Source organism: Heptranchias perlo, chromosome 1 (assembly GCF_035084215.1).
Source record: "Heptranchias perlo isolate sHepPer1 chromosome 1, sHepPer1.hap1, whole genome shotgun sequence".
NCBI classification, from domain to species: Eukaryota; Metazoa; Chordata; class Chondrichthyes; order Hexanchiformes; family Hexanchidae; genus Heptranchias; species Heptranchias perlo.
In genome coordinates, this window is record NC_090325.1 from 70403630 (window position 1) to 70431416 (window position 27787).

The 27787-nt window shown below is 44.1% G+C and overlaps 1 protein-coding gene and 1 long non-coding RNA gene across 5 annotated transcripts in view; one reads left to right on the top strand and one right to left on the bottom strand.

Moving 5' to 3' along the window:
- LOC137323123 (uncharacterized) overlaps positions 1–17227 on the bottom strand; it is a 48677-nt gene extending 31450 nt beyond the window's left edge. The window contains exons 1-2 of the long non-coding RNA XR_010963316.1: positions 17135–17227; positions 12235–12380 (exon numbers count right to left, since the gene is read on the bottom strand). This is a non-coding gene — a long non-coding RNA (uncharacterized lncRNA). The remainder of the gene's footprint in view (positions 1–12234; positions 12381–17134) is intronic.
- Positions 16685–27787, top strand: part of kif2a (kinesin family member 2a) — a 163671-nt gene continuing 152568 nt past the window's right edge. For all 4 annotated transcript variants that reach the window (XM_067986515.1, XM_067986533.1, XM_067986543.1 and 1 more), the window contains exon 1: positions 16685–16877. In XM_067986515.1, the coding sequence (XP_067842616.1) occupies positions 16817–16877 (61 nt within the window). In that variant the 5' untranslated portion in view covers positions 16685–16816. The remainder of the gene's footprint in view (positions 16878–27787) is intronic.

Below are 27787 nucleotides of genomic sequence, written 5' to 3' on the forward strand. Positions count from 1 at the left end.
CCACTTCCACTCACCCCAATCCTGATACAATGTCATAAATCTGTCTGCTAGTCACCCTCTGATGCATCTCTTTCATGGGCAGCCTCACCCAAAGCAATGCATCCATTGGGTGACCCCGTCACCCTTACTCACTCACGTCTGTTCTTTCACCCCTTGTAGGAGAAGAGAGCGCAAAATGCATGGGAGAGGAGTAAGACTGGAGGGGGGCCACCACAAATAGTCGCCCTGACAGATGTGGAAGAGGAGGCGGTGGAACTAAGCTGGACGTAGGAATGCCTAGCCATCGGAGATGCCGAGACTGGCACCCCGCAAACGTCTGGTAACAGAACTTTAACATCCCTCACACATAACGTGAATTGATGTAATCAATGATTGGCCTCTTGCACATCTTAGGATGCTCATCGTAACATTACTTCTGCGATGATTCTTAATATTGCTGTATGTTCTCTTCCAGGGCCTTCAAGGAGTGCTGAACAGTCCGACGACATGGATGAGGGAAATTCCACAGAGGAGCTCCACGCCTCTGAGGATGCATCATCACATTATAGCGAGCCATGCATCAGTGCAGATACTCACACCTCGGTGGGTACTATTAGAGAGTTAGTTGGGTTGTCACCTGGTGATTCACCACACACAAGTGAGCACGAGCAGACATTGGTGGCAGGGGCAACGGTGGAGAGTCCGTGTCAGTGGGCACACTCCTTTCCAAGCTCTGCTCAGCTGGTCACAGATGCTGAACCCCGGGGACCATCCTTGAAAAGGAGAATGACGGAGGTACAGATGCACCTTTGCGATGTACTGGAAGACTTGCCACACTCAGTCTCCACATTAGCGGAAAGGATGGAGGAGTTCGCCTCCAGCATTAATGGACTGGTGGCGCAGGTAAGTGCGGGAGTGTCTGCAGTGGAGAGAATGGCAACCTCCATGGTGCTTCAAGCACGGCTCACAAATGAGTCCATTCAGGCCCTGACAACGGCTGTGCAGAATCAGGGTGAATAACATTCTGCTGCCTTAAACAGGCAGACAGATACATTAGCAGTCTCCTTACAAGGCATCACATATGTCCTCCAAGCTGTTGTCAAGCGGAGTGGTAGGAGTGATGCGGCCCTGGCCCAGGAGAGGGATGATGGTGAAAGGGGCATGGAAGTGGGGACTCCACTCAAAGCGGTCCCACGACTCACTTGTTGCCCCCCCCTCAACTGGTGCCCACAATGCTGCCTCCTCTCCAGATGGCTGAATCTGCCCCTGCACAGGTACAGGTGGAACAGTCTTTGGCGAGGCCTTCACAGGCTCCAAAACCCAGAGGGCGTAGGCCCAGAGCATCTCAGCAGTCAAGGCAGGGACCTGAGCAACCTGCCACTACCTCTGCTGAAGCCACAAGGGATGCACCCCATAAAGGTAGTAGGAAGAGGAAGGCGAAGCTTTTGTGATCACCAAGGGTATGCACAAGGGTTTCTGACGCAATTTATAATTGTTTTGTCTTACCTGCTCATTAAATGTTATAATTTTAACCACCAGTGCCATTTCTTGACCGTTCTTGAGTCCATTTTGTGAAAGCACCCTTGCATGTCCCTCATCATGAACGGCGAGACTTGATGTCACCCATTGGGTGTGTTTACAATGGGTGTATGTGTGCTTGTAGGACTGTTTTATGCAAACCGGGGGGGGGGGGGGGGAGGAGGCGGTGGCCATTCCAGGTGGTCTGAGTACTTCACTATGTTCACTTTGCAGATCTCCTTATAAGAATCTATCAAATATGAGTGACTCCCTGGCATCACAAGCTGCCAGGTGAGCCGCTGCTCTGCCGATGGGGGTTGCCCATCGTCCTCCTCCTCCGCCTTAACTTCTTCAATGTTGATGCAGGCGCGGATGCTTCATGAGCACATGGGACCTCATCCACCTGTAATGATCTCTGTTGAGCGATGTTGTGCAGGACGCAACACACGACTATTATTCTACACACCCTCACCAGTGAGTACTGAAGGGCACCCCCAGATCAATCCAGGCACCTGAAGCGCATCTTCAGCATTCCTATGGCTTGTTCAATGACAGACCTGGTGATGATGTGACTGCTGTTGTACCCCTGCCATGCCTCGTTGGTGGGGTTTCTCAGAGGTGTCATAAGCCATGTCTACAGGGATCCCTTGTCTCCAAGGAGCCAACCCTTAAGTCTGTTTTGTGCGTGGAAGAGGGCCAGGATGTTGGATTCGCGCAAAATGAAGGAATCACGGCAGTTGCCAGGGAATTTAGCATACACCTGCAGAAACCTCTTCCGGTGGTTGTAAACCAGCTGTGCATTGATGGAATGATATCCCTTTCGGTTGATGAATAGTCCTGGCTCATGTGCAGGTCCTCAGAATGCTCACCTTTTCTTCACGTGTCAATCATTGGTTTAAAGGTCCAAATGGGTGCCGGCTGCAACTCGCCTCCGTTTCCATGGCATCTTTCAGAGGCCATGGGAGACACGTTAAGGGAAAGTTAAAATCATTTGTCTGGTTGAACACACAAAAATGTAATCCTCCTAACTGCTTCAACGGTGTTAATTGGACCTCTAAATATCGGCCTGCCAGCATTAAGTGCCGGCGGGACTTCCGGGTTTTAGAAATGCACGTGCACCCAGATGCATCTGGATCAAACCCGGAAGTCGGCGGGTTGGAGCCGGAATTCGGTCCCGTTTCCAAAACCGACAATTTTCACTGCCCACCCGTTCTTGGGGGTTAAAATTTACCCCATGATGCCACTTTGTCATTACTGCCTACTTTGAATACGCTCGCCCAATATATAACATTCGTCGTCACTTCCAGCAGAAAATCCGGGAAGTGGTGGGATGTAATGGATCGCCATCTAATTTTCCACCACTATCCATCCCATTAACAACACGACAATTGAGTAGCTATAACAGAAAGTCCCACTCTCTTGGCCCAGAAGGGCACATCCAACTTACTTAAGTCCACTGACTTCATAACTACTTCACATATATAGTACTTTTTCCTTCCCATACATAGAATAAATCCAGAATTTAAGCTGTAAAATGATTGATGAAGAGGATCTGATGATAAATCACACCCAACTGGCCTGACCAGGCTGGGAATGTCAAGGAAGAGTTAGTCAAGCATGTTTTTGTTTGAGATCTGATGCAGAACATACATAGTTGTACGTTTGTTCCTACCCTGAAGAGAAAAATGCAAATGTTATTGGTGTTCACACACATTCAAAAAAAAGAAACTCACAATCAACCAGCAATTTTGTGAATACTATACTGCTCTATAATCAGGTTATCATTTAGCCCTTTAGAGCATTCTACAGCCTTACAATCATCATTTTAAAAAAAAGATGAACAGCACTGCATCCTTCCACTCATGTTGGTAAGAGACAGAAAATATTTATTTAGACAAAATTGGGAAGAAGAGGGTATCTCATTTTGAAGAGAAAACAGGGGAAACTGAACCGGTGTTATGAAAGGAACATATTTATAAATAATTTTCTGTCTCTTGATGTAAAGGGAGTCTATGTCAGCTGTACATAAACACCATTACAACAAGGGTATGAAATGGTTAAATTTATATCAGATCCTAAGTGTCCAGATCTCAGCTGTGATCCTCGTTCTGACCCAGAGACAACCACACCAGACCACAATATCTTGTAAAGTGACACTTATTTGTTTAGTTTCAACAAATGTATTAATCAAAGCTCATTTACTTGGTTAGTATGACTATCACAATGATATTTAATCAGAACTTACCATCACCTATTTTGACCCGGGACAATGGGCCAGAATCTGCTGTCAAAATAACAGTGAGGCTAATGGCCCTCACCGTTATTTATGCGTAAATGGTACAGAATTTCAGGCGAAGAGCAGATGTGCAGTTTTGGTCTCCTTATTTAAGAAAGGACATACTTTGTTTTGGAGGCGGTTCAGAGAAGGTTCTCTCTACTGATTCCTGGGATGAGGGGGTTATCTTATGAGGAAAGGTTGGACAAGTTGGGCCTGTATACACTGGAGTTTAGAAGAATGAGAGGTGATCTTATTGAAACATATAAGATCCTGAGGGGACTAGAAGGGGTAGATGTTGAGAGGACGTTTCCCTTTGTGGGAGAGACTAGAACTAGGGGGCCACAGTTTAAAAATAAGGGTTCTCCCATTTAAGATGGAGATGAGGAGAATTTTTTTCTCTGAGGGCCGTGAGTCTGTGGAGCTCCCTTCCCCAGAGAGCGGTGGAGGCAGGGTCATTGAATATTTTTAAGGCTGAGTTAGATAGATTCCTGATTAACAAGGGAGTCAAAGGTTATAGTGGGTAAACGGGAAAATAGTTTTGAGGTCGCAATCAGATCAGTCATGATCTTATCAAATGGCAGAGCAGGCTCGAGGGGCCAAATGGCCTACTCCTGCTCTTAATTCATAATTCATATTCGTAATTGTGGATATCCAAAAGTTGCTGTCTGTTAGCTTTGCAAAAACAGCATTTTGCTGTCTGCCTCACCATTGAAGTGCATTGAATGGCGTGAAGTTGCTGTATTTGCATGGTAGATACAAACTAAACTCATCACAGAAAGTTAAGTCATATCATTTCAGTCTAAGTACCCTTTTGACGATGTGCTAAGTGTTAATTACTGCCATTCGACCTCTCTGGCACTGAAAATTAACTATTACAAGTGTGGAGTCTCATTCCTTCAGGTTTTAATTGTTATGGAGATGTTCAAAATGTAACCTTTTTTTAACTTTTCCTTTCTGAGTCTTTTTTCTCTCCTTCTTAATCCAATCTTTCTTTCCCTCTCTTTATTTCTCTTTCTGTACCTGATTTGACATTTAATTCACCCACACTAATTTACACTTCTTTCTCAGTCCTTGTGCTATTAATTTCACAGTCCTTCAATCTGATTGGTTAAGGAGATATGCAGTTGCTTGCCCTGTTCACTCGGGTCCCAGATGCCCTGTTTCCCTCGCTGCAATGTTATCAGCTCACAATTTCAGCAACTTGCCACGCAAAAAATTTAAAAACCTAAACACGCAAGGGCAAGTCTAACTAACGGTAGATGCCGTTAGATTCCGTGGTACAGCAAATTATGGCCCAATATCTTTGGTTGGCAACTTTTCTTCCAGTGGCGTTGGGGAACTCCCTCGATTCGGATGCACTAGAAGCAAAGGTGGTCGGCTGCTAGCGGCTTTGGGGGACCCCCTGTTTGGGCAGGATGCGAGTCCCATAACGTTCAGTTACGTGACACAACATCTTTCTTTTGGTGTTCCAGCTACTAGTATGATCCAGCTGCTAGCTGGGCTGGAGGACTACCTGGCTGGTTAGGCTATGAGTCCCAAAGTCACCCTTTTTATAGGTCATTTTTCCTTTGATTTCAGTTAGCTTTACAAACAGCTAAGGAACTTACAAGATTTAACATGCAGTAAAAAAATGGTAATAGAGAAAATAATGAGACTAAAGAGAGACAAATCTCCAGGACCTGATGGTTTCCACTCCAAGGTCCTAAAGTAAGTAGGTGAGGAATTGTAGATGCTTTAGTCATGATCTTCTAAAACACTCTTGATTCAGGAATTGTCCCCTTGGATTGGAAAATTGCCAGGAGTGATAGACTAAGAAATTATAGGCCTGTTAGCCTAAGGTCTGGTGCGGAAGAGTTACTAGAATCTGTTATTAGTAACAGAGTAACTAAGCACTTGGACATATATGAGCTGATCAGAGAGAGCCAGCGCGGATTTGTAAAGGGTAAGTCATGTCTAACAAACTTAGTTGAATTTTTTGAGGAGGTAACTAACATGGTAGATAAGGGAGTGTCAATGGATGTTATTTATATGGACTTCGAGAAGGAATTCGATAAGGTTCCACATAAGAGACTGTTAACAAAAATGTGAGTGCATGGAATTGGAGGGAACCTAAGTGACATGGGTAGAGGATTGGTTAGGAGGCAGGAGACAGAGAGTAGGGATAATGGGTATGTACTCCAATTGGCAGGATGTGACTAGTGGTGTCCCCCAGGGATCTGTACTGGGGCTTCAGCTTTTCGCTATATTTATAAATGTCTTAGATGAAGGAATAGAGAACCATATATGCAAGTTTGCTGACAACACCAAGCTAGATGGCACAGTAAATAGTGTAGATGGGAGCAGAAAATTGCAAAGGGACATTGATAGATTAAGTGAGTGGACAAAACTGTGGCAGATGCAGTTCAATGTGGGGAAGTCCACTTTGGATCCAAGAATAAATAAATGGTGAGAAGCTAGGAACTGTGGAGGAGCATAGAGATTTTGGGGTCCAAGTACAGAAATCACTAACAGCAGGTGAACAGGTACAAAAAGTAATTAAAAAGGCTAATGGAATGTTGGCTTTTTCCTCAAAGGGGCTGGAATACAAAGGGGAGGAAGTTATGTTACAGTTATATAAAGCTTTGGATAGACCCCATTTAGAGTACTGCATTCAGTTCTGGGCACCACACCTCAGGAAGGATGTATTGGCCTTGGAGGGGGTATAAGATTCACCAAAATGATCCCCGGGTTAAAAAGGTTAAATTATGAGAACAGGATGCATAGCCTAGGCTTGTATTCCCTTGCGAATAGAAAATTAAGGGTTGATCTAATTGAAGTGTTTAAGATGATTAAGGGATTTGATAGGCTAGAGAGAAAGAAACTATTTCCTCTAGTAGGGTGTCCAGAACAAGGGGGCAAAACTTTAACATTCGAGCTAGGCAGTTCAGGGTTGAATTCAGGAAGCACTTCTTCACACAAACGGTAGTGGAAATCTGGAACTCTTCCCCCAAAAAGCTGTTGAGGTTAGGTCGATTGAAAATTTAAAAACTGAGATTGATAGATTTTTGTTAGGCAAGGGTGTTGAGGGGTACGGAACTAGGGCGGATAGATGGAGTTAAGATACAGATCAGCCATGATCTAATTGAATGGATCATTCAACAGGCTTGAGGGGCTGAATGGTCTACTCCTGCTTCTATGTTCCTTCCTAGAAACACCTGTAGGCTTGAGTGCTCTCTCATGTCCCATTCATTGATAATAGCAAACTGCTAACTTAGATAGGTGTTAATTGTCCTTTCTTAGGGAAGGTGCCTATGTTCCAATTTTCACTCTTCTCAACTGTGAGGTATAGTTCCACTCACACTTTCTGGAGACTCCTTAGATGTTATTGTCTTCAAGTTTTCTTTAATTAAATTTGCAGAGTTAATTGGTTCCTTTCCACCTTAATTGTTTGTGAGAAGGACTTTTTTATTAGGGCTATCAATCATCCTTTTCTGATAGTTCAAAAGATATTATTCATATGTTTTTAAGTCATCCTGTTTACGAATGATGAGCACAAACATTTGTTCTCATATCTTGCAGTTTGTAGCTAGCTTCAAATAATATGATTAACCAAATATCAGAAGCAACTACTTTAGATGATAGAAAATATATGAAATCTAAGATGCATTTATACATCTATGCACTGCAACACAGGAACGCCCTGTTTCCCAGAGATGGTGACGAAGGTCTTGAAATTCGTTGGCACCGCATCCAATATGGTTCATTCCGCACCGGAAGTGCGTTGCCTGCCAAATTGGATTGAGTCCCTCCAGGGCACGCGCTGAATGTATGTTAAACGGTAATTAAAATATTTAAATAAGGGTCCTATGCTTGTTTCAGGATGCTTTTGTGAAACTGGTCTGCTTCAGCACCTGACTCGCCACGTGATGAATTCACTCAGCAACTAATGGTGCTAACAGGCAGCAAGGACCCTCAGTAGTGCTATTTAAAGGGCTCATCCACTACTTACAGGTTAGTTGCTGGTTTGTATTTTTAGGCTGCTAGTTAACTTTTAGATGTTTTTTGGCCTATTTTCTGATTTCTACAACTGATTTGATTTCTGCTAAGAAGTTTGTGCTGGTGTTGGACTGCTTTTGGTTGCCTTCAAAACATTTATATTGCAGTCATGCATGGTCTGGTAGGTCTGCCTTAGGGGCTGGAGGATGAGGAGCAGCAGCCAAGAAAATGGGAGAGAGAAGCAGCTTGGAGAAGAAAGAGGAGAAGAGCACTGCACAGGAGAGAATAGCCAAATAGGGTCTTCATGGAGCACTCTTCTACCTTAACTTCACTGTGGAGCAATGTCTCAGGCACCTTTGCTTCACAAAGGAGGCTATCTCAACCCTATTCCCACTTAACTGCTATTCCCATCCAACTTCCTTCCTGGTCCCCATGCTAGCTGATATTGTAAACGGTTCTCTCTCCTGAAGTACTGTCCCCCTCCCTTTCAAACCTGCTGTCATCATCCCCCCCTCAAAAAACCCAACCTTGGCCCCTCTGTCCTTGCAAACTAGCCCCCTATCTCCAATCTCCCTTTCCTCTCCAAAGTCCTTCCCAAATTTGTGCTCATCTTGCCCACAACTTCATATTTGAACCTCCCCAATCAGGTTTCCACTGCTGCCAAGGCACTGAAATGGCCCGAATCAAAGTCATAAATGACATCCTATGTGACTGTTATCATGGTGCACTATCTCTCATCATCCTTCTTGATCCGCCTGCAGCCTTTGACATGATAGACCATACCATCCTCCTCCCAGGTCTTGCCTCGGTTGTCCAATTGAGCGGGACTGCCCTTGCCTGGTTCCACTTTTATATATCTAGTCTTAGCGAGAGAATCTCCGGCAATAGCTTCTCTTCCCGCTCCCACATCGTTACCTCTGGAGGCCCCCAAGTGTCTATTCTTGGCCCACTCCTATTTCTCACCTACATGCTGCCCCTTGGTGACATCATCTGAAAACACATCAGGTTCCACATGTATGCTGACGACACCCAGCTCTACTTCACCACCACCACCTCTGTCGACCCCTCCACTGCCTCTTTGTTGTCAAATTACTTGTCCGACATCCAGTCGTGGATGAACTGAAATTTCCTCTAATTAAACACAGCATCCTATTTGAAAGGGAAATCTTGTTTGACTAATTTATTAGAGTGTGAAAGGGAAATTTGTTTGACTAATTTATTAAGAGTTCTTTGAGGAAGTAACAAGCAACATGGATAAAGGTGATCCTGTGGATGTGGTGTACTTGGATTTCTAGAAGGCTTTTGACAAGGTGCCACGTCAAAGGCTACTACACAAAATAAGAGCTCATGGTGTAGGGGGTAACAAATTAGCATGGATAAAGGATTGGTTAGCTAACAGGAAACAGAGAGTAGGCATAAATGGGTCATTTTCAGGTTGGCAAGATGCATCGAGTGGAGTGCCACAGGGATCAGTGCTTGGGCCTCAACTGTTTACAATCTATATCAATGACTTGGATGAAGGCACCGAATGTATGGTTGCTAAATTTGCTGATGACACAAAGGTAGGTAGGAAAGTAAGTTGTGAAGAGGACATAAGGAGTCTGCAAAGGGATATAGTTAGGTTAAGTGAGTGGGCAAAAATTTGGCAGATGGAATATAATGTGTGAAAATGTGAACTTGTCCACTTTGAAAGGAGGAATAGAAAAGCAGTACATTATTTAAATGGAGAGAGATTGCAGAACTCTGAGGTATAGAGGGATCTGGGTGTCCCAGTACATGAATCACAAAAAGTTAGTATGCAGGTACAGCAAGTGATTAGGAAGGTAAATGGAATGTTGTCCTTTATTGCAAGGGGAATGGAATAACAAGTAGAGATGTTTTGCTATAGTTGCACAGGGCATTGGTGAGACCACATCTAGAATACTGTATGCAGTTTTGGTCTCCTTATTTTAAAAAGGATATAATTGCTTTGGAGGTGGTTCAGAGAAGGTTCACTTGACTGATTCCTGGGATGAGGGGGTTATCTTATGAGGAAAGGTTGGACAAGTTGGGCCTGGATACACTGGAGTTTAGAAGAATGAGAGGTGATCTTATTGAAACATATAAGATCCTGAGGGGACCAGAAGCGATAGATGCTGAGAGGATGTTTCCCCTTGTGGGAGAGACTAGAACTAGGGGCCACAGTTTAAAAATAAGGGTTCTCCCATTTAAGATGGAGATGAGGAGAAATTTTTTCTCCGAGGGTCATGAGTCTGTGGAACTCCCTTCCCCAGAGAGCGGTGAGGCAGGGTCATTGAATATTCTTAAGGCTGAGTTAGATAGATTCCTGATTAACAAGGGAGTCAAAGGTTATAGTAGGTAGATGGGAAAGTAGGGTTGAGGTCGCAATCAGATCAGCCATGATCTTATTAAATGGCAGAGCAGGCTCTAGGGGCCGAATGGCCTTCTCCTGCTCTTAATTTGTATGTTCGTATGACCCTGAGATGAGCTTCTGGCTCCATGTCCTCTACATCACAAAGACTACTTACTACCAACTCTGTAACATCGCTGTCTCCGCCCTTGCTTCAGCCATCTGCTGCTGAAACCCTCATCCATGCTTTTGTTATATCCAGACTCGACGATTCCAATGCCCTCCTGGCCGTCCTCCCATTTTCCATCCTCCATAAACTTGAGCTCATCCAAAACTCATCAGCCTATATCCTAACTCGCACTAAGTCCTGTTCACCCATCACCTCCGTGCTCGCTGGCCTACATTGGCTCCCGGTCCACCAACGAAACAAATTTAAAATTCTCATCCTTGTGTTCAAATCCCTCCATGGCCTCGCCCCTCCCTATTTCTGTAACCTCCTTCGCCGAGAACTCGAAGTTCCTCCAATTCTGGCTTCTTGCGCATCCCCCAATTACTCCTCACCACCATTGGTGGCTGTGCCTTCAGTTGTTTAGTCCCGAAGCTCTTTAATTTCCTCCCTAAGCCTCTCTTTCTCCACCTCTCTTTCCTCCTTTAAGATGCTCCTTAAAACCTACTAATTTGACCAAGCATGACCTAATTTTTTTTTATTCGTTCATGGGATGTGGGCGTCGCTGGCGAGGCCGGCATTTATTGCCCATCCCTAATTGCCCTTGAAAAGGTGGTGGTGAGCCGCCTTCTTGAACCGCTGCAGTCCGTGTGGTGAAGGTTCTCCCACAGTGCTGTTAGGAAGGGAGTTCCAGGATTTTGACCCAGCGACGATATATTTCCAAGTTGGGATGGTGTGTGGGTTGGAGGGGAACGTGCAGGTGGTGTTGTTCCCATGTACCCGCTGCTCTTGTCCTTCTCGATGGTAAAGGTCGCGGGTTTGGGAGGTGCTGTCGAAGAAGCCTTGGCGAGTTGCTGCAGTGCATCCTGTGGATGGTACACACTGCAGCCGCTGTGCGCTGGTGGTGAAGGGAGTGAATGTTTAGGGTGGTGGATGGGGTGCCAATCAAGCGGGCTGCTTTGTCCTGGATGGTGTCGAGCTTCTTGAGTGTTGTTGGAGCTGCACTCATCCAAGCAAGTGGAGAGTATTCCATCACACTCCTGACTTGTGCCTTGTAGATGGCGGAAAGGCTTTGGGGAGTCAGGAGGTGAGTCACTCGCCGCAGAATACCCAGCCTCTGACCTGCTCTTGTAGCCACAGTATTTATATGACTGGTCCAGTTAAGTTTCTGGTCAATGGTGACCCCCAGGATGTTGATGGTGGGGGATTCGGCGATGGTAATGCCGTTGAATGTCAAGGGGAGGTGGTTAGACTCTCTCTTGTTGGAGATGGTCATTGCCCGGCACTTGTCTGGCACGAATGTTACTTGCCACTTATGAGCCCAAGCCTGGTTGTTGTCCAGGTCTTGCTGCATGCGGGCTCGGACTGCTTCATTATTTGAGGGGTTGCGAATGGAACTGAACACTGTGCAATCATCAACGAACATCCCCATTTCTGACCTTACGATGGAGGGAAGGTCATTGATGAAGCAGCTGAAGATGGTTGGGCCTTCTTTAGCTCAGAGTCAATTTTTGTCTGATTATGCTCCTGTGACGCGCTTGGGACATTTTATTACGTTAAAGGCGCTATATAATTGCAAGTTGTTGATGTTATTATCTGAACTTCCATGACAGCAGCGTGAGTTGCTCTGTAATAGAACTAGTATGTGATGTTGTCCTCAAGCGAGGTGGTGCCTGTGGCATCCTTTCCCCCTGCCCAGCACCATCACACCTTCACCACCTTTGAACCAGTGCTTGCTAGGGTCAGATCGGATGATGCTGCATCTTCAGGAAGACTGGCCTCATCTTAGAGTGGCGTAGAGGTGTCCACATTTTCAGCACTTGAAATGATAGACGGGGACAAGGGGTAGCTTGTGGTGTGAAGGGAGAGCAGAGAGAGAGAAATGGGTGGTGAAAGCATCTCTAACATATCATGCAGAGTTTGTAGGATAAATTGAAATAAGAAGGAAAGAAGAGGTCTGAAGAATACCTGCACGATGTCACCTCCAGCATTGCCATGACTTTCCTCCAGCCCATAATGGCTAGCATCTTTTCTTCCACGGGGGTGAGGATATGTAGGCAGGCTTGGCCTCCCCATGTGGCAGCCTCCTGGTGCAAGTTGTGTGGGACCTTCTCCTGCAAGAAAGGAGTGTGTTAGTGACGTCCTTGTGAGGTGTTTAGAGAATGTGCCTGTCATACTCGAATAGTTTATATGCAGTGTGTGTAAGACATGAGGTGTGGTAAATTAAGGGTTGCAATAGTGGTGAGTGTGAGTTGGAGCAGAAGGAGGTGGAGTGAATTGTGGTGTAGTGATTGTAGGAGAGTGAAGGGAAGCGGGGGAGGGGAGTATTTTGAGTAGTGAGGCTGGAGGTGGGAGCAGAGACCAAGAAATCAGTATTCTTACCCTGACAACATTGGTGAAGTCATTGAGCTTCTTCTAGCATTGCAGCCATTTCCTGGGAACTACGCTCCTGGCATTAATTAACCTCCTCATAAACCTCTTCTCACTGGCAGTGGAGGTGTTGCCTGGATGGCTTTCTGCCCCTTGGGGGGAACAGGATCACCCTCTTCCTGTCCACCGCCTGGACCAGGACCTCCAACGCGGCATCAGAGAACCTGAGTGCCCTCTTTGGACCTTTTCCTACATTACAACAGTGACTACACTTCAAAAGTACTTAATTGGCTTCGTTGTCTTCACCAAGGAAGAAGATGCTGCCAAAGTTACAGTGAAAGAGAACGTATTTGAGATACTGGATGGGCTAAAAATTGATAAAGAGGAGGTAATAGAAAGGCTTGTACTTAAAGTAGATAAGTCACCCAGTCCAGATGGGTTGCTGAGGGAAGTAAGGGTGGAAATTGTGAAGGTACTGGCCATAATTTTCCAATCATCCTTAGATATGGGGCTGGTGCCAGAGGACTGGAGAACTGCAAATGTTACATCCTTGTTCAAAAAAGGGTGTAAGGATAAACCCAGCAACTACAGGCCAGTCAGTTTAATCTCGGTAGTGGGGAACCTTTTAGAAACGATAATCTGGGACAAATGTGGATTAATTAAGGAAAGCCAGCATGGATTTGTTAAAGGCAAATGGTGCTTAACCAACTTGATTGAGTTTTTTGATGAGGAACAGAGAGGTTCGATGAGGGCAATGCGGTTGATGTGGTGTACATGGACTTCCAAAAGGCATTTGATAAAGTGCCACATAATAGGCTTGTCAGCAAAGTTGAAGCCCATGGAATAAAAGAGGCAGTGGCAGCATGGATACGAAATTGGCTAAGTGACAGGAAACAGAGAGTAGTGATGAACGGTTGTTTTTCGGACTGGAGGAAGGTATACAGTGGTGTTCCCCAGGGGTCGGTACTAGGACCACTGCTTTTCTTGATATATAGTAATGAATTGGACTTGGGTGTACAGGGCACAATTTCAAAATTTGCAGATGACACAAAACTTGGAAGGGTAGTGAACAGTGAGGAGGGAGGATAGTGATAGACTTCAAGAGGACATAGACAGGCTAGTGGAATGGGCGGACACGTGGCAGATAAAATTTAATGCAGAAAAGTGTGAAGTGATACATTTTGATAGGAAGAACGAGGAGAGGCAATATAATCTAAAGGGTACAATTCTAAAAGGGGTGCAGGAATAGAGAGATCTGGGGGTATATGTGCACAAATCGTTGAAGGCGACCGGGCGGGTTGAGAAAGCGGTTAAGAAAGCATATGGGATCCTGGGCCTTTTAAAGAGAGGCATAGAATACAAAAGCAAGGAGATTATGATGAACCTTTATAAAACATTGGTTCGGCCACAACTGAAGTATTGTGCTCAGCTCTCGGCACCGCACTTTAGGAAGGCCTTAGAGAGGGTACAGAAGAGATTTAGTAGAACGATTCCAGGGATAAGAGACTTCAGTTACGTGGATAGACTGGAGAGCTGGGGTTGTTCTTCTTGGAGCAAAGAAGGTTGAGAGGAGATTTGATAGAGGTATTCAAAATCATGACGAGGCTAGACAGAGTAGATAGAGAGAAACTGTTCCTGGTGGCGTAAGGGTTAAGAACCAGAGGATATAGATTTATGGTGATTGTCAAAAGAAACAAAGGCGACATGAGGAAAAACTTTTTACACAACGAGTGGTTATGATCTGGAATGCACTGCCTGAGGGGGTGGTGGAGGCAGATTCAATTGTGGCTTTCAAGGGGAATTGGATAAGTACTTCAAGGGAAAAAATTTGCAGGGCTATGGGGATAGGGCGGGGCAGTGGGACTAGCTGGATTGCTCTTGCAGAGAGCCGGCACGGACTCGATGGTCCATATGGCCTCCTTCCATGCTGTAACCATTCTATGATTCTAAAACGTTTTGGGGCAACTGAAAGGTGCTATATAAATGCAAGTCTTTGTTTCTTTCTTCCACTTTTGTTAAATTTCTTAAGTTTCCCTGTGTTATTTTAGCCAGAGTGGACCTCCCCGCTAAGAGATGCTCTCTGCGTTTGAGGTGGGAGAAGGGATACAGCAGCACACGTGTGGGACGGAAGATGAAAGGACAAAGAATGAGCAGATGAGATGAAGCATGGGACTGGGCAAGGTGAAGCATGGGACTGGGCAAGATCCATCTGCTCAGTTGCAACCCAGCAATCAGCATCCATGCCACCCACCAACAATAGAAGAAAAGAAAAAGACAGAAGCTAAGTAACAAAAGACAGAGACAAACAAAAAAGTAAAAACAAAGAAAACACAAATGAGATAGAAGCAACAGTGTGCAAAGATATACGAAATAAAAATAGACGAGAGAACCCGAAGAAAACTACAAACAGCAACATGAAAACGATCCAGATAGCCTATCCTATGACTTACAATGAGCAACGCCACAGGAGATTCACTGTAGAGTGAGTGTGTCTTTAGTAGATCTACCATGACTTGCTTACAGTGAGACAGAGATGTTATCCTATGTAGTATAATCAACCACACTGATTTTTTTTTTAATCATTCTTTGGGATGTGGGTGTCGCTGACTGACAAGGCCAACATTTATTGCCCATCCCTAGTTGCCCTTGAGATAATGGTGATGGACCATCACCGTGAATCGCTGCAGTCCATGTGGTGAATCTCCCACAATGCTATTAGGTAGGGAGTTCCAGGATTTTGACCCAGTGACAATGAAGGATCAGCGATATATGTCCAAGTCAGCATGGTGTGTGACTTCGAGGGGAACTTGGAGGTGATGATGTTACAATGCACCTGCTGCCCTTGTCCTTCTAGATGGTGGAGGTTGTGGGTTTGAGAGGTGCTGCCAATGAAATCTTGGTGGCAGTGCATCCTGTAGATAGTATATACTGCAGCCATGGTACGCAGGTGGTGGAGGGAGTGGATGTTTAAGATGGTAGATGGGCTGCCGATCAAGCAGACTGCTTTGTTCTGGATGATGTCGAGCTTCTTGAATGTAGCAGTAGCTGCACCTATCCAAGCAAGTGGACGGTATTCCATCACACTCCTGACTTGTGTCTTATAGGTGGTGGAGAGGCTTTGGGAGTCAGGTGAGCCACTTGCCGCAGAATACCTGGCCTCTGACTTGCTCTCGTAGCCATTACATTTATGTGGCTGTTCCAGTTGAGTTTCTAGTGAATGGTGACCTCCAGGTTGTTGATGGTGAAGGACTCAGCGATGCTAATGCCATTGAATGTCAAGGGAAGGTGATTATGCTATCTCTTGTTGGAGATGGTCATTGCCTGGCACTTGTGTGGCACGAATGTTACTTGCCACTTATCAGCCCAAGCCTGGATGTTGTCCATGTCTTGCTGCATGCGGGCATGGACTGCTTCACTATCTGAGAAATTGCTAATAGAGCTGAATACTGTGCAATCATCAGTGAACAGCCGCATTCTACCCCTATGATGGAAGGAAGGTCATTGATAAAACAGCTGAAGATAGTTACATAGAATTTACAGCACAGAAACATGCCATTTGGTCTAAACCAGTTTATGCTCCACAAGAACTTCCTCCCACCCTACTTCATCTAACCCTAGCAGCATATCCTTCTATTCCTTTCACCCTCATGTACTTATCTAGCTTCCCTTAAATGTATTGATGCTAGTTGAACCTAGGATCTGCCTTGAGAAATTCCTGAAGCGATATCTTGGGGTTGTTTGGTCTCCAACAACTACCACCATCTTCCTTTGTACTAGGTATGACTCGAGCCACTGGAGAGTTTCCTACTTGACATTCAATGGTATTACCATATTATGTCCTATAGGATTTTGCTTTACTGTAGTTAACAATAAAAAGAGCCGGGATCTTCGTCTCTTTACATTGAGAAGATAACTGAAGTCGAGTATGGCCGATGTTATTTATTTTTGTCGGCCTAACATTAAATCACAAGATTCAGGAGAAGGAATCACTGTGCCTTTATATTTATGAGGCGATGGTTGCGGGGAGGTTACTGAGCATGCGCAGTACTGTTGGCGTTGGTCTGTCTCTGGTACGCGCCACCCGGTAACTGTACAGCGAATACGGGGAAGTGTCTGGAAACTGGATTAAATATATTTCTACCAACGGTGATAGCGTACGATTAATGGTAGCAGACAAAGTATGGCAGTCAATTTCGGAAAAGTTCAAGTGGGGATCTACGTCGAAATTAAGCGGAGCGATGGTAAGTGGGAGCCGGGGAGTAGTTTTTTTTTGACCGCCTCTTTTCAGGATCATTGTTTAGGAGACGATTCAACAAACATTAGCAACGGCCGACTCTGCGCTAGAGCTGGAGGAACGTGTCTGGAATATTCTTCCAGAATGATAAGGTGGGGGGGGGGGGGGCGGCTTGGGAACGGACGAAAGTTAGATTCCCAAATGTTTTCCGAAGGAAACGTGTAGTTGTTTGGTTGTCTCGGAAACGGCGGTGTGTGTTCTTACCGGTGTTATGTTTCAAGGCCGGTATTTCTCCTGTCACAGTAACGCCCTGCCAAATAACGAGCCCCAGCGTCACTCTGCTCCTCGGATGCGAAAAGAAGCCGTTCGGCGCGTGCGCGCTGGCGGGAGAAGCAGCGTGAGTGCGGAAGCGAGAGCGCGCGCGGGAAGGCGAGGGCTTAAGGCGTTGGAATTCGCTCGTTTCAAGCGTCAATTTTAATTTTAAAACATCAATTCTAATGGGAGAAATGCGAACATTTCTAAAATCTTAACCTCTCTTTATCGTTGGACATTAGTGGTGGTTTTTTTTAAAAACAATTTTTTAAATGAGAAATTTGTCGCGCGGGCGGGCGGGGTGGAAGCAAAGGGGCTCAGACTCCCCTCCACAGCCCCTCCCCGCTGACTCCCCCCGCGATGCGCGTTGCCGCGATCGTGCTGCAGACTGCGCTTGCGCCTAGTGCTTCTTGGAGCATTATTTGGCAGAATGAACGCTTGGTACTGATTCCCATTTGGGTGTGAGACTGCTGGAAAGGACTATGTAGCTTTTATATATGGCGTTGCTTTTGTTAGGTTTGTGGCTTAAATGTCAATTCTTAACATTTACACTACTAAATCTGTCCCATTTATCCGGGTAACAGAATTGTACAACCGTGAAAAATCGGACCCACTAGTCTATTGTGATAAAGGTACTGGATTTAGAAGAAAGAAAGGGCTTGCATTTATATAACACCTTTCTCGACCTCCAGACATCCCAAAGTGCTTTGCAGCCATTGAAATACTTTAGAAATGTAGCTAATGTTGTAATGTAGGAAATGCTGCAACCAATTTGCTGCAACCAAGGTCCCACATACAGCAATGAGATAATGACGAGATAATCTGTTTTAGTGATGTTGGTTGGAAAAATATTGGTCAGGACACTGGAGAACATCCTGCTCTTCATTGTGCCATGGGATTTTTTTTACGACCACCTGAGAGGACAGATGGGGCCTCAGTTCAATGTCTCATCTGAAGGATGGCACCTAACCATGCAGCACTCCCTCAGTACTGCACTGAAATATCAGACTAGATTATGTGTCCAATCACTGGGCTTGAAACTACAACCTTTTAAATCGGAGGCAAGAATGTTAACACTGAGCCAAGGCTGATACCTGCTATGGAGTACTGTACCAACAAAAGTGAGCAGTGGTTTGACTAAACAAATAAGATTAATTTCCATTCAACTACTTTCTTCTATATACTTATCTCTCTTTTCCCTTGCTGCCCCCACAATTTCAAAATATCTAGGTAATGTAAGGTTATTTTCACTGTTTTATCTGTGCTCATTGTTTAACTTGGATGTCTTTTTGAATAATGAGTGAGCTTCTCTGGCTTACAGGTGTGGTGCACTTGATTGAATTTTTTGAGGAGGTAACAAGGAGGGTTGATGAGGGTAGTGCATTTGATGTAATCTACGTGGATTTTAGCAAGGCTCTTGACAAGGTCCCACATGGCAACTAGTCAGAAAAGTAAAAGCCCATGGGATTCAAGGGAAAGTGGCAAGTTGGATCCAAAATTGGCTCAGTGGCAGGAAGCAAAGGGTAATGGTCGACAGGTGTTTTTGTGACTGGAAGGCTGTTTCCAGTGGGGTGCCTTAACGCTCAGTACTAGGTCCCTTGCTTTTTGTGGTATATAACAATGATTTAGACTTAAATGTAAGGGGTATGATTAAGAAGTTTGCAGATGATACAAAAAGTGGCCATGTGGTTGATAGTGAGGAGGAAAGCTGTAGACTGCAGGAAGACATCAATGGACTGGTCAGGTGGGTAGAATAGTGACATGGAATTCAATCCGGAGAAGTGTGAGGTAATGCATTTGGGGAAGGCAAATAAGGCAAGAGAATACACAATAAATGGTAGGATACTGAGATGTGTAGAGAATCAGAGGGACCTTGGAGTGCACATCCACAGATCCCTGAAGGTAGCAGGTCAGGTAGAAAAGGTGGTTAAATAGGCATTTGGGATACTTTCCTTTATTAGCCGAGGCATAGAATGTAGGAGCAGGGAGATTATGCTAGATTTGTGTAAAGCACTAGTTAGGCCACGGCTTGAGTACTGTGTACAGTTCTGGTCACCACATTAGAGGAAAGATGTGATTGCACTAGAAGAGAGTACAGAGGAGATTTACAAGGATTTTGCTGGAGAATTTTAGCTATGAGGAAAGATTGAATAGGCTGGGTTTTTTTTTCATTGGAACAGAGGAGGCTGAGGGGTGATTTCATTGAGATGTATAAAATTATGAGAGGCCTAGATAGAGTGGATAGGAAGGACCTATTTCCCTTAGCAGATGGGCCAGTGACCCTTGGTCATAGATTTAAAGTAATTGGTAGAAGGATTTGAGGGAAGCTGAGATGATGACATTTTTTACCCAGAGGTTGGTAGGGGTCTGGAACTCACTGCTTGAAAGGATAGTAGAGGCAGAAAAATCTCAACTCAATTAAGAAGTACTTGGATGTGCACTTGAAGTGCTGTAACCTACAGGGCTACAGACCAAGTGCTGGAAAGTGGAATTTAGCTGGAATGCTCTTTTTCGGCTGGCACCGACACATTGGGCTGAATGGGCTCCTTCTGTGCCGTAACTTTCTATGATTCTTCCCCGGTGGCTTGGTGGGCAAATACACCATACATTGTGAAACCGAGCCACACAGACCCAGAAGGTTTTAGGCCCAACATCCAAGAACTTGCCATGGGCATGATAAATACTTTGTGACAAGCATGGCATAGCTAACAAAACATTAACAGGTGCAACTATTTTTTAGTGAATAGTTAGCTGATGTTGGCTGGAATGGCTGTAGGGTTGCTATAACTAACATCAGCACTGTAAGTTAAAGTAGGATGCTTTGGAAAAGGAGCATTAAGCCAAAGTTTCCAATCTTGAGCATTGTTGGAAATTCATTGTATGAAAACTGTATTTTGCTTGGTTGTCGTTCCATTCTTCCAATAATAATGGTGGAATAGCCTTGTCTCATGACACTTTCTAGGCATATAAGAACTGCACCCCAATGTGAATCACCAATGTGAGTGGGAATAATTGTTTATAATGTATAGCATCTTATAGATATTTTCCTTTAAACCAGGAGTGTCCTACCTGTGACCCCTGAAGCCTGGCAATCTAGCTTTGAAATTCAGTAACTCCATCCTACTTACACTTGCATTCCTTATTTCCTGGCTTGTCCTGTTTGAACTTTGTGGACCTGGAGGTTTGGAAAGAACTGTTTTTGGTGTTGCTAACTCATGGATGCACAAATCCAAAGTCAGAACACCAAGATTAATTAGTATCAGAAACTTGAGATATGCAAATTAATGGGAGCATGGATTTAAACTTTATAGGTGGCTCCTGTAGCTCCATGGTACGTACCTATGCGGCTCACAGTCAAAAACTTAAATCATATCCTTTAAAGCAAGGATGTATAAGAATAATTTGTTGCTCTAATTTCTGTCGGGCAAGTTTCTGTTTGAAAAATCCTATTTGTTAAGAAAAATCAAATATTTGTAATGCAGATCAGCGGGAAGAAAATATTACATACTGTGAGCCTTTAGTAACTCCTCAAGAAATGCAATATGGGTTCTTAAGATCACTATTCTACATAGAGTAAGTCTTTGTACATCTTACTATAGCTAGGATGAATACGTGGCTTGAGAGATGGTGCAAGAGGGAGGGATTCAAATTCCTGGGCCATTGGAACCGGTTCTGGGGGAGGTGGGACCAGTACAAATTGGACGGTCTGCATCTGGGCAGGACTGGAACCAATGTCCTAGGGGGAGTGTTTGCTAGTGCTGTTGGGGAGGGTTTAAACTAATGTGGCAGGGGGATGGGAACCGATGCAGGAAGTCAGTGGGAAATAAAGTGGTGACAGAAACAAAAGGCAGTAAGGGAGAGTGTACAAAACATGACCGGACAGATGGTCTGAGAAAGCAGGGCAAAGACCAAGGGAAGTCTAGATTAAACTGCATTTATTTCAATGCAAGAAGTCTGATGGGCAAGGCAGATGAACTCAGGGCATGGATGGGTACATGGGACTGGGATGTTATAGCTATTACTGAAACATGGCTAAGGGAGGGGCAGGACTGGCAGCTCAATGTTCCAGGGTACAGATGCTATAGGAAAGATAGAGCAGGAGGTAAGAGAGGAGGGGGAGTTGCGTTCTTGATTAGGGAGAACATCACGGCAGTAGTGAGAGGGGATATATCCGAGGGTTCGCCCACGGAGTCTATATGGGTAGAACTGAAAAATAAGAAGGGAGAGATCACTTTGATAGGATTGTACTACAGACCCCCAAATAGTCAACTGGAAATTGAGGAGCAAATATGTAAGGAGATTACAGACAGCTGCAAGAAAAATAGGGTGGTAATAGTTGGGGACTTTAACTTTCCCAACATTGACTGGGACAGCCATAGCATTAGGGGCTTGGATGGAGAGAAATTTGTTGAGTGTATTCAGGAGGAATTTCTCATTCAGTATGTGGATGGCCCGACTAGAGAGGGGGCAAAACTTGACCTCCTCTTGGGAAATAAGGAAAGGCAGGTGACAGAATTGTTAGTGAGGGATCACTTTGGGACCAGTGATCATAATTCCATTAGTTTTAAGATAGCTATGGAGAATGATAGGTCTGGCCCAAAAGTTAAAATTCTAAATTGGGGAAAGGCCAATTTTGATGGTATTAGACAGGAACTTTCAGAAGTTGATTGGGAGAGTCTGTTGGCAGGCAAAGGGACGTCTGGTAAGTGGGAGGCTTTCAAAAGTGTGTTAACCAGGGATCAGGGTAAGCACATTCCTTATAAAGTGAAGGGCAAGGCTGGTAGAAGTAGGGAACCTTGGATGACTCGGGAGATTGAGGCCCTAGTCAGAAAGAAGGAGGCATATGACATGCATAGGCAGCTGGGATCAAGTGGATCCCTTGAAGAGTACAGAGATTGCCGGAGTAGAGTTAAGAGAGAAATCAGGAGGGCAAAAAGGGGACATGAGATTGCTTTGGCAGATAAGGCAAAGGAGAATCCAAAGAGCTTCTACAAATACATAAAGAGCAAAAGAGTAACTAGGGAGAGAGTAGGGCCTCTTAAGGATAAACAAGGCCATAGCGAGGTGTTCGTCATTGATAACATGTCATCAATGACGACGAACACCTCGCTATGGCCATCCCCACACCTCCACTACTCGCCTTTAAACAGCCACCCAGCCTCAAACAGACCATCGTTCGCAGCAAATTACCCAGCTTTCAGGAGAACAGCATCCACGACACCACACAACCCTGCCACGGTAACCTCTGCAAGACATGCCAGATCATCGACACAGATACCACCATCACACGAGAGGACACCACCCACCAGGTGCATGGTTCATACTCCTGTGACTCGGCCAACGTTGTCTACCTCATACGTTGCAGGACAGGATGCCCCAGAGCATGGTACATTGGCGAGACCATGCAGACGCTGCGACAACGGATGAACGGACACCGCGCAACAATCGCCAGACAGGAGGGTTCCCTCCCAGTCGGGGAACACTTCAGCAGTCATGGACATTCAGCCACCGACCTTCGGGTAAGCGTACTCCAAGGCGGCCTTCGAGACGCACGACAACGCAAAATCGTCGAGCAGAAATTGATAGCCGAGTTCCGCACCCATGAGGACGGCCTCAACCGGGATCTTGGGTTCATGTCACGCTACACGTAACCCCACCAGCGAACATATGTTATCTGTTTTTAATATAACGGGTCATTTGCTGTCTTTTCTATGTTTGTGCCTCTTTTTTTGGTGGTTTGTATATTCGGTGGCCTTGTAGGTAACACCTCTCTGTCTGCACACTGTGATTGCCTTGGCAACGGGCAGTTGGAAAGACTTTCTGTAATCACCAGATATTGTTCTGTGATTTATAAATGCGAAGGGTTCGAGGATTTCATTTCCACAACATTCACCTGAGGAAGGAGGAAGCCTCCGAAAGCTTGTGAATTTCAAATAAAATTGTTGGACTATAACTTGGTGTTGTAAAATTGTTTACATAGACGACATAGGAGAGGATGACGAAAGGGAATACGTAAAGATTTAGGAAAGAAGTTTTAAAAAATTAGTAAGGCAAAGAGAAACTACAAAATTTAATTATCAAGAAATATAAAAAGAAACAAAGTATTCTACAGACACACAAATAACAAAAGAAAAATCAGGCTCGGGATAAGGCCACTAAGGGATACACATGATAAACTCACAGGTAATGACAGCAGAATGGCAGAAATATTAAATAATGACTTTGCCTCAGTATTTATCAGGGAGACTAACGTGGTGGGCATGACAGAAGAAGAGATCAAAAAAGATATAAAGACATTTAAGATAGAAAGGAGGGGAGATGATTGATAAACTAATCGAGAGGATAAAACCCCTGGTCCGGATGGATTGCATCCGCGTGTATTAAAAGAAGTTAGGGAAGAGATAGCAGACGCACTATTACACGGATATAAAAATTCATTATAAAAGGGAATAGTGCCAGAGGACAGGCGGACAGCTAATGTGATTCCTATATTTAAAAAGGGAGATAGAACAAGTCCAGGGAACTATAGACCAATTAGCTTAATGTCGATGGTAGGAAAGATAATGGAATCCTTACTCAAAGATGTAATAGAAAAACATGTAGAAACCAAAAATATAATAAAGAATAGTCAGCACAGATTTCAAAAGGGAGGGTCATGCTTGACCAACCTTATTGAATTCTTTGAAGAAGTAACAAAGGGTAGACCAAGGTAATACAGTGGATGTAATATATTTGGATTTTCAAAAGGCCTTCGATAAGATCCTTCATAGTAGACTCATGACTAAGGTCAGAGCATGTGGAGTCAGGGGACAAGTAGCAGAATGGATAGCAAGCTGGCTACAAAACAGAAAACAGAAAGTAGGGGTTAAAGGTAGTTACTCAGACTGGCAAAAGATGGGAAGTGGTGTTCCTCAAGGATCGGTACTGGGACCACTGTTGTTCACCATTTACAGAAAAGATTTGAACTCTGGAATCGGAAGTATATAATTTAAAAATTTGTGGACGACACCAAATTGGGGGGTGTAGCTAATACTGAGGAGGACTGTGACAATATACATGAAGACATTAATAAACTTGCAGAATGGGTGTGTAAATGGCAAATGAATAGATAAGTGTGAGGTGGTACGTTTTGGTGGGAAGAATAAGGGGGCCACATACTGCTTGGATAATCGTCTAAATGGGGTAAAGGAGCAGAGGGATCTGAGGGTACAGATAAACAAATCACTTAGTGGTAAGCAGGTTAATAAGGCCATTTTTAAAAAAGTAAACCAAGCACTGAGGTTCATTTCTGGAGGGACAGGATTGAAAAGCAGAGAAGTTATGTTAAATTTGTATAGAACCTTGGTTAAACATTTGGAGTACTGTGAACAGTTCTGATCTCCATATTATAAAAAGGATATAGAGGCCCTGGAGAAGGTGCAAAAAAGATTTACTAGGATGATAGGCATAACCTCTCAGTTCTGGTATCAGGAAAGATTGAACAGGCTGGGGCTCCTTTCTCGAGAAAAGAGAAGACTGAGGGATGACCTGATAGAGTCCTTTAAGATAATGAAAGGGTTAGATAGGGTAGACGTAGAGAAGATGTTTCCACTTGTGGGGTAGACCAGAACTAGGGACCATAAATATAAGATAGTCACAAATAAATCCAATAAGGAATTCAGGAGACACTTCTTTACCCAGAGAGTGGTTAGAATGTGGAACTCGTTACCACAAGGAGTAGTTGAGGCGACTAGTATAGATGTATTTAAGGGGAAGCTAGATAAACACATGAGGGAGAAAGGAATGGAAGGATATTCTAATAGGGTTAGATGGAGTGGGGAGGGATGTGGCTCGTGTGGAGCATAAACCCTGTTGGGCTGAAAAGCCTGTTTCTGTGCTGTACATTCTATGTAATAGATTGCATTTTATGAGGGTGCAGTTTTTAAAAGTGTTTGGATCCCTGATGTGCAGCCTGGCCACCTGGTTGTTATTGTGGGTGGACTTTAGACTTAGACTGGAAATAACCCTATTTTCCATTTGATATGTCTACATATTAGATGCATTTTCAGTTTTAAACCTTGGTGAAACACATTTATATTCTGAGACTTAAAGATGATACAATAGATTTTTTTTTTCCTACTTCACTGGCATGCAAATTTTGGGTGTCTGTTTTCTCATTGAACATCATTCTGAAGTTGGTTACTTAAAACTAAGATGATCACATTCAGTTCTAATCTGGACAATAAAATCTCAAAACATTTTTCTTATCTATGTATTTAATTAATGAACCAGTCTGTTACATTACCAACCCAATGCATGTACTGAAATTTTACTTGCAGCCAAAAGAAGGCAGTTTCTATTAGACATTAAACAACTTGCATTTATATAGTGTCTTTAATATGATAAAATGTCCAAAGGCCCTTCACATTGGCAAAATAGACACTGAGCAGTAGTAGGAGTGTTGGATACATAACCAAAAGCACGGACAAAACGGAAGCTTATAGAGGCAGGGAGAAAAATGGAAAAGCAGAGAGGTTTAGAAAGGGAGCTTCACAGAATTGGGCTAAGATAACTGAAGGCACTGTCACGAACTGAGAAAAGGCAGAGGGATGCACAAAAGATCAAAAGTGGTGTATCAAAAGGCACTTGTTGAAATGTAGGGTTGGAATATGCAACAATGGGGTGGGAAAGACCATGGAGGGATTTGAAGATAAGGATTTTCAATTTAGTATGTTAGGAAGCCAATGGAGGTGGTTGAGGACAGGGGTGATGGGGAAGTGGAACTTAGTGAGGGACATGATGCAGTCAGTAGAGTTTGGATGAGTTGAGTTTGTGTTGGGTGGAGGTTGGTGAACAGGATGTTGGAGAAGTTTGAGTTTTGAGGTAACAAACATGTGAATAAGGATTTCAGCAGTGGAGGCAGGCATTGTTTCAGAGATGGAAGTAAGCAGTCTTGATGGGACTCCTTTGTAGAGGCCATTGAGGTGGCACTGGTGTTTACCAAATGCCTCCAGCAAAAAATACTTCTACCAGTGCCCTCTCTGATAGGAGGGCACCACTAATATCAATGGCCCTAACAAACTAAAATTATAATGTGACAGTTTTGGATAATGGGTAGGATGAGATTTGAAGCTCTGCTCAGGTTAAACATAGAATTCTGCAGCACAGGAGAAAGCAGGTTGCCCATTGCATTGGTGCCAGCTATCCACGGTATCCCATTCACCTGCTCTTTCCCCATACCCTTTCAAAGTTTTTTTTTCAAATATTTAACGATTTCACTTTAAAAGCTATTCTGAATTCTACTTCTGCCACTCTTTGATTGGGCTTTCCATGTCCTAACAACCCTCTGAATAAAAAGAATTCATCCTCATCTCCCCTCGTTCACTTGGTGGTGATCTTAAATTTATGCCCCCTAGTTATCGATTCAGCGATCAGTGGAAATAGATTTTCCCAAATTATCTTATCAAAATCCTTCATAATATTGAACACCGCTGTCTGATCTCCTCTTAACTTTCTAATTTCTAATGAAAAGAGTCCCAGTTTCTCTAGTCTCTCCTCATAACTAAAGCCTCTTAGTAAATCTCTTTTACACCCTCTCTAAGGCCTTGACATCCATCCTAAAGTGAGGTGCTCAAAACTGAACACCATATTCTAACATTGAGGTTGTGTACTGTCTGGTTCAGCCTAAGTAGGTAGTTGGGGATATAGATTTTGGGGGAGTCGAATAAGATGGATTTGGTTTTCTCAGTATTCAATTGGAGAACGACTGGCTCATCCATGACAAAAGTGTGCCAAAGTTAAAGTGGTTGTAGCATCAAGGCTAGTGGTGAAGGAGAAGTAAACCTTGTAATCATCTCTGTACTCATGGAAACCGACCCCATGCCTGTGGCTAATGCCTAAGACACAGTATCTAAACAAGGGAGCCAAAGATAGAACCTTGACGCACTCTGGAGGAGACCGTGCAGGATTGGGAAAAGAAGCCATTGCTGAAGATATGTTGGCTATGTTAGGACAGGTAGGATTGGAACCAAGCACGGCCAACCCCTGGAAGAGAGATGTTGGAGGAGGATGGAGTTGTCAATGTTGTTGAATGCTGCAGAACGGTCAAAAAGGACAAGGAGGGATAACGTGCCACTGTCAAAGTTACAGAGGATGGCATAGGTAACTTTCACTGGGGTCTCTGTACTTTGAACATTGAAGCCAGATTGAAGAGATTCTCAGATTTTGGAAGAAGTGAGCATGGTGGCACTGACAAGTTGAAGGATTATGAAGATGCAAGATTGGTTAGATGAGAGACGGCGGATAATCATAGCCTAGTGCAGATCTGCTTCTCGTCTCATGACGCCAACCTCTAAGAGTTGACTGGCTTTACTTGGACCTAGGAATAAATGAATAACTCTTCACCTACGTTTGGGAATTTTTAATGTAAGGTGACCAACAAATCGTTACATTTTAAAAAATAATTTGAACAAACCAGAAGTAGTTTATTTTGTTTTCAAAAGATGAACAGTAATCCCATTTAACATATAATGGTAAATACTCGTCATTTAAACACAATTATAACATCCTTTCAGATTGAAATTTTAAAACCTTTAAAGTGTGAGCTTCTTTATTATGATCAAAATT